The sequence below is a fragment of the Oncorhynchus tshawytscha genome, linkage group LG07 (genome assembly GCF_018296145.1).
Source record: "Oncorhynchus tshawytscha isolate Ot180627B linkage group LG07, Otsh_v2.0, whole genome shotgun sequence".
NCBI lineage: Eukaryota > Metazoa > Chordata > Actinopteri > Salmoniformes > Salmonidae > Oncorhynchus > Oncorhynchus tshawytscha.
In genome coordinates, this window is record NC_056435.1 from 76,639,690 (window position 1) to 76,651,881 (window position 12,192).

General features: G+C 44.6%; 1 protein-coding gene across 2 annotated transcripts in view; it reads right to left on the reverse strand.

Moving 5' to 3' along the window:
- The window catches only part of LOC112255384 (fibulin-2-like), a 109,114-nt gene that overhangs the window by 55,519 nt on the left and 41,403 nt on the right, over positions 1-12,192 (reverse strand). For both annotated transcript variants that reach the window (XM_042324978.1, XM_042324977.1), the window contains exon 5: positions 6,079-6,208. In XM_042324978.1, coding sequence (XP_042180912.1) covers positions 6,079-6,208 — 130 coding nt within the window. The remainder of the gene's footprint in view (positions 1-6,078; positions 6,209-12,192) is intronic.

A 12,192-nucleotide genomic window follows, 5' to 3' on the forward strand; every position in this document is an offset into this window, starting at 1 on the left:
GAGCCTGTAAGTAAGCATTTCACTGTAAGGTCTGCACCTGTTGTATTCAGAGCACGTGACAAATAAACTTTGATTTGATTTATAGTGGCAAGGAAATACGATGACATTGCATAGGCATAGGTTTACTTCCGGCGCCGACAGAGATGGCCGCCTCGCTTCGCGTTCCTAGGAAACTATGCAGTTTTTTGTTTTTTTTACGTGTTATTTCTTACATTAGTACCCCAGGTCATCTTAGGTTTCATTACATACAGTCGAGAAGAACTACTGAATATAAGAGCAGCGTCAACTCACCATCAGTACGACCAAGAATATGACTTTCGCGAAGCGGATCCTGTGTTCTGCCTTTCACCCAGGACAACAGAATGGATACCAGCCGGCGACCCCAAAAAACGACTTTGTAAAAGGCGGTCTTCTGGTCAGACTCCGGAGACGGGCACATCGCGCACCACCCCTAGCATTCTTCTCGCCAATATCCAGTCTCTTGACAACAAGGTTGATGAAATCCGAGCAAGGGTAGCATTCCAGAGGGACATCAGAGACTGTAACGTTCTTTGCTTCACGGAAACATGGCTCACTGGAGAGACGCTATCGGAATTGGTGCAGCCAGCTGGTTTCTCCACGCATCGCGCCGACAGAAACAAACATCTTTCTGGTAAGAAGAGGGGCGGGGGCGTATGCTTCATGGTTAACGAGACGTGGTGTGGCCACAACAACATACAGGAACTCAAGTCCTTCTGTTCACCTGATTTAGAATTCCTCACAATCAAATGTCGACCGCATTATCTACCAAGGGAATTCTCTTCGATTATAAAAACATCCGTATATATTCCCCCCCAAGCAGACACATCGATGGCTCTGAACAAACTTTATTTGACTCTTTGCAAACTGGAATCCATATATCCTGAGGCTGCATTCATTGTAGCTGGGGATTTTAACAAGGCTAATCTGAAAACAAGACTCCCTAAATTCTATCAGCATATCGATTGCGCAACCAGGGCTGGAAAAACCTTGGATCATTGCTATTCTAACTGCAGGGCATATAAGACCCTGCCCCGCTCTCCTTTCGGAAAAGCTGACCACGACTCCATTTTGTTGATCCCTGCCTACAGACAGAAACTAAAACAAGAAGCTCCCGCGCTGAGGTCTGTTCAACGCTGGTCCGACCAATCTGATTCCACACTCCAAGACTGCTTCCATCACGTGGACTGGGATATGTTTCGTATTGCATCAAACAACAACATTGATGAATACGCTGATTCGGTGAGCGAGTTCATTAGAACGTGCGTTGAAGATGTCGTTCCCATAGCAACGATTAAAACATTCCCAAACCAGAAACCGTGGATTGATGGCAGCATTCGCGTGAAACTGAAAGCGCAAACCACTGCTTTTAATCAGGGCAAGGTGACTGGAAACATGACCGAATACAAACAGTGTAACTATTCCCTCCACAAGGCAATCAAACAAGCTAAGCTTCAGTATAAAGACAAAGTAGAATCTCAATTCAACGGCTCAGACACAAGAGGTATGTGGCAGGGTCTACAGGCAATCACGGATTACAAAAAGAAAACCAGCCCCGTCACGGACCAGGATGTCTTGCTCCCAGGCAGACTAAATAACTTTTTTGCCCACTTTGAGGACAATACAGTGCCACTGACACAGCCCGCAACCAAAACGTGCGGACTCTCCTTCACTGCAGCCGACGTGAGAAAAACATTTAAACGTGTCAACCCTCGCAAGGCTGCAGGCCCAGACGGCATCCCCAGCCGCACCCTCAGAGCATGCGCAGACCAGCTGGCTGGTGTGTTTACGGACATATTCAATCAATCCCTATCCCAGTCTGTTGTTCCCACATGCTTCAAGAGGGCCACCATTGTTCCTGTTCCCAAGAAAGCTAAGGTAACTGAGCTAAACGACTACCGCCCCATAGCACTCACTTCCGTCATCATGAACTGCTTTGAGAGACTAGTCAAGGACCATATCACCTCCACCCTACCTGACACCCTAGACCCACTCCAATTTGCTTACTGCCCAAATAGGTCCACAGACGATGCAATCTCAACCACACTGCACACTGCCCTAACCCATCTGGACAAGAGGAATACCTATGTGATTATGCTGTTCATCGACTACAGCTTGGCATTTAACACCATAGTGCCCTCCAAGCTCGTCATCAAGCTCGAGACCCTGGGTCTCGACCCCACCCTGTGCAACTGGGTACTGGACTTCCTGACGGGCCGCCCCCAAGTGGTGAGGGTAGGCAACAACATCTCCACCCTGCTGATCCTCAACACTGGGGCCCCACAAGGGTGCGTTCTGAGCCCTCTCCTGTACTCCCTGTTCACCCACGACTGCGTGGCCACGCACGCCTCCAACTCAATCATCAAGTTTGCGGACGACACAACAGTGGTAGGCTTGATTACCAACAACGACGAGACGGCCTACAGGAGGAGGTGAGGGCCCTCGGAGTGTGGTGTCAGGAAAATAACCTCACACTCAACATCAACAAAACTAAGGAGATGATTGTGGACTTCAGGAAACAGCAGAGGGAACACCCCCCTATCCACATCGATGGAACAGTAGTGGAGAGGGTAGTAAGTTTTAAGTTCCTCGGCGTACACATCACAGACAAACTGAATTGGTCCACCCACACAGACAGCATCAAATCAAAAATCAAATCAAATTTTATTTGTCACATACACATGGTTAGCAGATGTTAATGCGAGTGTAGCGAAATGCTTGTGCTTCTAGTTCCGACAATGCAGTAATAACGAACAAGTAATCTAACTAACAATTCCAAAAAAACTACTGTCTTATACACAGTGTAAGGGGAACGGCAACTAAAGAAGAATATGTACATAAGGATATATGAATGAGTGATGGTACAGAGCAGCATAGGCAAGATACAGTAGATGATATCTACAGTATATACATATGAGATAAGTATGTAAACCAAGTGGCATAGTTAAAGGAAGGCTAGTGATACATGTATCATAAGGATGCAGTCATGATATAGAGCCACAGTATCAACGTATGCATATGAGATGAACAATGTAGGGTAAGTAACATTATATAAGGTAGCATTGTTTAAAGTGGCTAGTGATATATTTACATCATTTCAACGCCATCAACTTCCCACCATTAAAGTGGCTGAGTGAGTCAGTGTCATTGACAGTGTGTTCAACTAGCCACCACTGTTAATGGTGGCTGTTTAACAGTCTGATGGCCTTGAGATAGAAGCTGTTTTTCAGTCTCTAGCCCAGCTTTGAACAATGCACCTAATATAATGTTTGGATGACAGCGGGGTGAACAGGCAGTGGCTCATGGTTGATGTCCTTGATGATCTTTATGGCCTATCCTCTAGCATCTTTAGGTGTCCTGGAGGGCAGGTATTTGCCCCCTGATGCTTTAGACCTACTGCCACTCTGTTTACGGTAGGGCGGTGCAGTTCCATACCAGGCGGTGATACAGCCCGCCAGGATGCCATCTACTGTATTTTTAATCTTAATTTTAGTGCTTTATTTAACAGGCAAGTCAGTTCAGCCTTCTTATTTTCAAGAGGCGCTGGCGCCTTCCTCACGATGCTGTCTGTGTGAGTGGACCAGAACGACAGTTTGTCTGTGATGTCAGCTGCCGAGGAACTTAAAACTTGCTACCCTCTCCACTACTGTTCCATCGATGTGGATCGTGAAGAAGGCGCAGCAGCGCCTCTTCAACCTCAGGAGGCTGAAGAAATTTGGCTTGTCACCCTGCTATCTTGCCTATGCCGCTCTGTACCATCACTCATTCATATATCTTTATGTACATATTCTTTATCCCCTTACACTTGTGTCTATAAGGTAGTAGTTTTGGAATTGTTAGCTAGATTACTTGTTGGTTATTACTGCATTGTCGGAACTAGAAGCACAAGCATTTCGCTACACTCGCATTAACATCTGCTAACCATGTGTATGTGACAAATAAAATTAGATTTGATTTTAATTAGTAGGAAACAACTTTGTCATATTATTTCGTCAAATTTACTTTAAAGAGATGGCAATGTTGGCAATTAATTTTACTAGTAAAGTTTGTCAAAAATAGCTAGCAAAGCTAATATTAGCTAGCAAAAAATATGGTGGTCCCGTATGTATTAAAATACTGACTAAAGTTATACTGCACCTATAGTCAATCTGGCGACATACTTTTTCCTACTAATTATTTGCTTTCTTTTGAAATGTTAGCATGTTTTCAAGCCAAATCCGTGGTGTGTTGAGGTAGGCTAACGTTAGCTAACTCATTTTACAGAACAAAAATATTAAACGCTACATGTAAAGTGCTGTTTCATGAGCTGAAATAAAAGACCTTGTAATTTTTCCATATGCACAAAAAACTTATTTCTCTCCAAATTTGTGAGCATTTCACCTTTGCCAAGATAATCCATCCACCTGAGAGGTGTGGCATATCAAAAATCATTACACAGGTGCACCTTGTGCTGGGGACAATAAAAGGCCACTCTAAAATGTGCAGTTTTGACACAACACAATGCCACACATGTTTCATGTTTTGTGGGAGATTGCAATTGGCATGCTGACTTCAGGAATGTCCACCAGAGCTGTTGCCAGAGAATAGAATGTTCATTTCTTAGCCATAAGTTGCCTCCAATGTTGTTTTAGAGAATCACGCCAGCCCAAGACCTCCACATCCGGCTTCACCTGCGGGATCGTCTGAGACCAGCCACCCGGACAGCTGATGAAACTGAGGAGTATTTCTGTCTGTAATAAAGCCCTTTTGTGGGGAAAAACATATTCTGATTTGCTGGACCTGGCTCCCCAGTGGGAGGGACTGGCTCTAAAGTGGGTGGACCTATGCTCTCCCAGGCCCACCCATTGCTGCGCCCCTGCCCAGTCATGGAAAATCCATAGATTAGGGCCTAATTTATTTATTTAAATTGACTGATTTCCTTATTTGAACTTTAACTCAGTAAAATCGGTGAAAATTGCTGCATGTTGAGTTTACATTTTTGTTCAGAATAGGTAGCTAGATGATAGTGATCATCAAAATATACATTACCAGATACATAACCATCAATCTATGGTCTAGCTACCAGCATACTCACCACCACTGGGGACCAACCAACTCCAAACACCTGTTCCGCACGGACGTGATCCTTAACGCGTTGGTGGAGATAAAAAAAAAGGGAAGCGGCCAGAGTGCTAATTTGCACACTGAGCTTGGTAAAAGGGGGCATTAATTGTTGACATAATTGTGATCCAAACTTAATTTACTTGTTGTGACACAGAGGTTCCAAACGCCGTTTTAGATGAGATTGACTTCATGACCAAAATTATCCTATTTACACTTTGTAGTCAAATTTGACACTAGAATAAATGTTTGACTCATACATCAATGCCACATAGACCATTTTTAAAGGGATTAGTTGTTTTTTAGGGCAGTCGTTCTTTAAACATGTCAAACACTGTAAAGGAGAGGACTATGTAGAGAAGAGGGCTCCATTGGAATGCACACGAAGGCAGAACATATCTTCCTATCTCCATATGGAACCATTCTGAGGTTCTGGAGGATGGTCCGACGTCCAATATTACATTCGGCATTTGCTTGATTATCACAGATTGGGATTTGGACCAAATCCAATAAACTCACGACCTTCATCTGAATTCCACAATATCCCTGAGTTGGCATGTGGGTCTAAAACTGGAACATGACCGTGAAATGGCAGGGTGCCAACTACTGAAATATGACCTCCAAAACACTACTGCATACCTCAGGTTGTTTGAAGTCCCAAATGACCCTATTCTCTTTATAGTGCACTACAGGGCCCTAGTGGAATAGGGTACCATCGGACACAGACTAAGATATTCTCATTCAGGTTCTATACGAAATTCCTGATCCACTGTGATCCAGAGAATGTCCCGTACTGTTTGACATGCTTACAGTATTGTAGTATTAAGTCTATAGCAATACCATTAGGACAATCTATCCTTCATTGATACAGTGGTTCTGACACACACACAGAACCAGTTGAGAATTGGCGATTAAGTGTGTGTGCATGCCTGTCTCTGAGTGTGTGTGTGTGTGTCTTGCCTGGTAAGAGTCTGCAGCACACTGGCTCTCCTGGTTGACCTCACACCTGTCTCCTCCTTTAGCAGCAGTGATACCTGCCAGACACCTGGTCTCCTTTAGAACATTCTGACAACACTGCTGCTGGGATATACTGGAGGAGGGAGAGAGAGAAAAAACATGTTGTATATTGCCAAAAGGAAAAGTAGAATTAGATATTATATTCTGCTTTAAATGGAGTGATTAAAGAACTACAGAATTCCATATCATACTAAACCCAACCGTATACTACAGACTTTCATATCACACTAAACCTAACCGTGTACTACAGACTTCCATATCACACTAAACCCAACTGTATACTACAGACTTCCATATCACACTAAACCCAACCGTGTACTAGTCTTCCATATCATACTAGACTTCCATATCATACTAAACCCAACCGTGTACTACAGACTTCCATATCACACTAAACCCAACTGTATACTAGACTTCCATATCACACTAAACCCAACCGTATACTACAGACTTCCATATCATACGAGACTTCCATATCACACTAAACCCAACCGTGTACTACAGACTTCCATATCACACTAAACCCAACCGTGTACTAGACTTCCATATCACACTAGACTTCCATATCACACTAAACCCAACCGTGTACTACAGACTTCCATATCACACTAAACCCAACCGTGTACTAGACTTCCATATCATACTAAACCCAACCGTATACTACAGACTTCCATATCACACTAAACCCAACCGTGTACTGGACTTCCATATCATACTAAACCCAACCGTATACTACAGACTTCCATATCACACTAAACCCAACCGTGTACTGGACTTCCATATCATACACACTAAACCCAACCGTATACTAGACTTCCAGACTTCCATATCACAAACCCAACCGTAAACCCAACCGTGTACTGGACTTCCATATCATACTAAACCCAACCGTGTACTACAGACTTCCATATCACACTAAACCCAACCGTATACTGGACTTCCATATCATACTAAACCCAACCGTGTACTGGACTTCCATATCACACTAAACCCAAACCCAACCGTGTACTAGACTTCCATATCACACTAAACCCAACCGTGTACTACAGACTTCCATATCACACTAAACCCAACCGTGTACTAGACTTCCATATCACACTAAACCCAACCGTATACTACAGACTTCCATATAACACTAAATCCAACCGTATACTACAGACTTCCATATAACACTAAATCCAACCGTATACTACAGACTTCCATATCACACTAAATCCAACCGTATACTACAGACTTCCATATCACACTAGGTGGGACAACCACATATCATAGTAAGTAAATTTTTCCTCAATAAAGTAGCTTCCAGCAAAGTCAGAGCTAGTAAGGGGGAGAAAAAGTGAATTACGAGTGTTAATTCACGAAAGTTGTGAGGGGGGGTGTGCAAGGAGGGGTGCTGTGGGACTATTTAAAATACTTTTTGAAGAGGTAGGGTTTCAGATGATTTCGGAAGAATAAATGTTTGCAGGAATTCTGCTGTCCTAGCCTCAGGGAGAAGCTGGTTCCAACATTGGGGTGGCAGGACAGAGAAGGGCTTGGACTGGGCTGAGCGGGAATTGCCAAGAGACCAGAGGTGACAGAATGGAGTGCTCGGGTTGGGATGTAGGGTTTGAGCATAGCCTGAAAGTAGGGAGGGGCAGTTCCTCTTGCTGCTACGATGGCAATTACCATGGTCTTATAGTAGATGTGAGCTTTGACTGGAAACCAGTGGAGTGTGCAGAGGAGCGGGGTGACATGGGAGAATTTGGGAGAGTTGAACAAAAAGGCGGGCTGAAGGCTGAAAAAAGTAGTTTAGTGTCAACCGCATAGCAATGGTAAGAGAGACCATGTAAGGATATGACTTGGTGTATAGAGAGAAGAGGAGAGGGCCTAGAACCAAGCCCTGGGGGACACCAGTAGTGAGAGTACAGACACAGATCCTCTCCATATCACCTGGTCTGAGCTGCCTGCCAGGTAGGATTAAATCCAAAAGTGTGGAGAGCCTGAGACGCCTAGCCCTGAGAGGGTGGAAAGGAGGATCTGATGGTTCACGTTGTCGAAGGCAGGAGATGGATCTAGAAGGATGAGAACAGAGGAGAGAGTCAGCTTTGGCAGTGCGGTGAGCCTCCGGGACACAGAGAAGAGCAGTCTCAGTTCAGTGATCCGTCTTGAAGCCTGATTGGTGAGGGTCAAGAAGATCGTTCTGAGAGAGACAGCCAGAGAGTTGGTCATAGACAGCACGCTCAAGTAAGGACAGAGGTCTGTAGTTTTTACATCAGATGTGTCAAGCATTGTTTTCTTGAGGAGGGGAGCGACTGGACGTTTTGAAGTCAGAAAGGACGCAGCCAGTGGTCAGGGATGAGATGAGGGAAGTGAGGAATGGGATAAGGTCTCCAGAGATGGTCTGGAGAGGGAGGAGGGGGTGGAGAGGTTGTTGGGCGGACGGACATCACTAGTCGCTGGATGTTATTTGGAGAGAGAGGAGAGAAAGAGGTCAAGGCTAGGGTCGTTCTGTGCGAGTGGGACCAGTGGACTCAATAGGCTGAGTGAATGAGGAACGGATGTCGTCAACGTTCTTTTCAAAGTAGTTAAAGTCGTCCACAGAGAGGGAGAAAGGAGGGGGAGGGATGGGAGGATTAAGGAGGGAGGAGATGGTGGAAAATAGTTTCCTAGAGTTAGAGGTGGAAGCTTGTAATTTAGATAGAAACTGTCTTTAGAAGCAGATACAGAGTAAAATAAGGTAAAAATGAGAGAGTGAAAGGACGAGAGGTCCTCCAGAAGAAAACATACTAAACCCAAAAGGTCTGAGAAGTACACATCATACAGTATTACACTAGGCCCTGGTGCAGACTAACACCATATTACACTAGGCCCTCGTGGTGCAGACTAACATCATATTACGCTAGGCCCTGGTGCAGACTAACACCATAATACACTAGGTCCTGGTGGTGCACACTAACACCATAATACACTAGGCCCTGGTGCAGACTAACATATTACAAAAGGTCCTGGTGGTGCAGACTAACATCATATTACACGAGGCCCTGGTGGTGCAGACTAACATCATAATACACTAGGTCCTGGTGGTGCAGACTAACATCATATTACACTAGGTCCTGGTGGTGCAGACTAACATCATATTACACTAGGCCCTGGTGGTGCAGACTAACATCATATTACACTAGGCCCTGGTGGTGCAGAATAACATCATATGACACTAGACCCTGGTGGTGCAGAATAACATCATATTACACTAGACCCTGGTGGTGAAGACTAACATCATATTACACTAGGTCCTGGTGGTGAAGACTAACATCATATTACACTAGGTCCTGGTGGTGCAGACTTATAAAATATTACACTAGGTCCTGGTGGTGCAGAATAACATCATATTACACTAGGCCCTGGTGGTGCAGACTAAGATCATATTACACTAGGCCCTGGTGGTGCAGACTAACATCATATGACACTAGACCCTGGTGGTCCAGAATAACATCATATTACACTAGGTCCTGGTGGTGCAGACTAACATCATATTACACTAGACCCTGGTGGTGCAGAATAACATCATATTACACTTGGCCCTGGTGGTGCAGACTAAGATCATGTTGCAGACTAACATCATATTACACTAGACCCTGGTGGTGCAGACTAACATCATATTACACTAGACCCTGGTGGTGCAGACTAACATCATATTACACTAGGTCCTGGTGGTGCAGACTTATAAAATATTACACTAGGTCCTGGTGGTGCAGAATAACATCATATTACACTAGGCCCTGGTGGTGCAGACTAAGATCATATCAGACTAGGCCCTGGTGGTGCAGACTAACATCATATTACACTAGGCCCTGGTGGTGCAGACTAACATCATATTACACTAGGCCCTGGTGGTGCAGACTAACATCATATTACGCTAGGCCCTGGTGCAGACTAACATATTACAAAAGGTCCTGGTGGTGCAGACTAACATCATATTACACTAGGCCCTGGTGGTGCAGACTAACATCATATTACACTAGACCCTGGTGGTGCAGAATAACATCATATTACACTAGGCCCTGTTGGTGCAGACTAACATCATATTACACTAGGCCCTGGTGCAGACTAACATAATATTACACTAGGTCCTGGTGGTGCAGACTAAGATCATATTACACTAGGTCCTGGTGGTGCAGACTAACATCATATTACACTAGACCCTGGTGGTGCAGACTAACATCATATTACACTAGGCCCTGGTGGTGCAGACTAAGATCACATCAGACTAGGCCCTGGTGGTGCAGACTAACATCATATTACACTAGGCCCTGGTGGTGCAGACTAACATCATATTACACTAGGCCCTGGTGGTGCAGACTAACATCATATTACACTAGGCCCTGGTGGTGCAGACTAACATCATATTACACTAAACCCTGGTGGTGCAGACTAACATCATATTACACTAGACCCTGGTGGTCAGACTTATAAAATATTACACTAGGTTCTGGTGGTGCAGACTAACATCATATTACACTAGGCCCTGGTGGTGCAGACTAACATCATATGACACTAGACCCTGTTGGTCCAGAATAACATCATATTACACTAGACCCTGGTGGTGCAGAATAACATCATATTACACTAGGCCCTGGTGGTGCAGACTAACATCATATGACACTAGACCCTGTTGGTCCAGAATAACATCATATTACACTAGACCCTGGTGGTGCAGAATAACATAATATTACACTAGACCCTGGTGGTGCAGACTAATATCATATTACACTCGGTCCTTGGCGTGCAGACTAACATCATATTACACTAGACCCTGGTGGTGCAGACTAACATAATGTTACACTAGGTCCTGGTGGTGCAGAATAACATCATATTACACTAGGCCCTGGTGGTGCAGACTAACATCATATTACACTAGGTCCCGGTGGTGCAGACTAAGATCATATTACACTAGGTCCTGGTAGTGCAGAATAACATCATATTACACTAGGTCCTGGTGGTGCAGAACAACATCATATTACACTAGACCCTGGTGGTGCAGACTAACATCATATTACACTAGGCCCTGGTGGTGCAGACTAACATCATATTACACTAAACCCCGGTGGTGCAGACTAACATCATATTACACTAGACCCTGGTGGTCCAGAATAACATCATATTACACTAGGCCCTGGTGGTGCAGACTAACATCATATTACACTAGACCCTGGTGGTGCAGACTAACATCATATTACACTAGGTCCTGGTGGTGCAGAATAACATCATATTACACTAGGCCCAGGTGGTGCAGACTAAGATCACATCAGACTAGGCCCTGGTGGTGCAGACTAACATCATATTACACTAGACCCTGGTGGTGCAGACTAACATCATATTACACTAGGTTCTGGTGGTGCAGAATAACATCATATTACACTAGGCCCTGGTGGTGCAGACTAAGATCATGTTGCAGACTAACATCATATTACACTAGGCCCTGGTGGTACAGACTAACATCATATTACACTAGACCCTGGTGGTGCAGACTAATATCATATTACACTAGGTCCTTGGCGTGCAGACTAACATCATATTACGCTAGGCCCTGGTGCAGACTAACATATTACAAAAGGCCCTGGTGGTGCAGACTAACATCATATTACACTAGGCCCTGGTGGTGCAGACTAACATCATATTACACTAGGCCCTGGTGGTACAGACTAACATCATATTACACTAGGCCCTGGTGGTGCAGACTAACATCATATTACACTAGGCCCTGGTGGTGCAGACTAACATCATATTACACTAAACCCCGGTGGTGCAGACTAACATCATATTACACTAGACCCTGGTGGTCCAGAATAACATCATATTACACTAGACCCTGGTGGTGCAGAATAACATCATATTACACTTGGCCCTGGTGGTGCAGACTAAGATCATGTTGCAGACTAACATCATATTACACTAGGCCCTGGTGGTGCAGACTAAGATCACATCAGACTAGGCCCTGGTGGTGCAGACTAAGATCACATCAGATTAGGCCCTGGTGGTGCAGAATAACATCATATGACACTAGACCCTGGTGGTCCA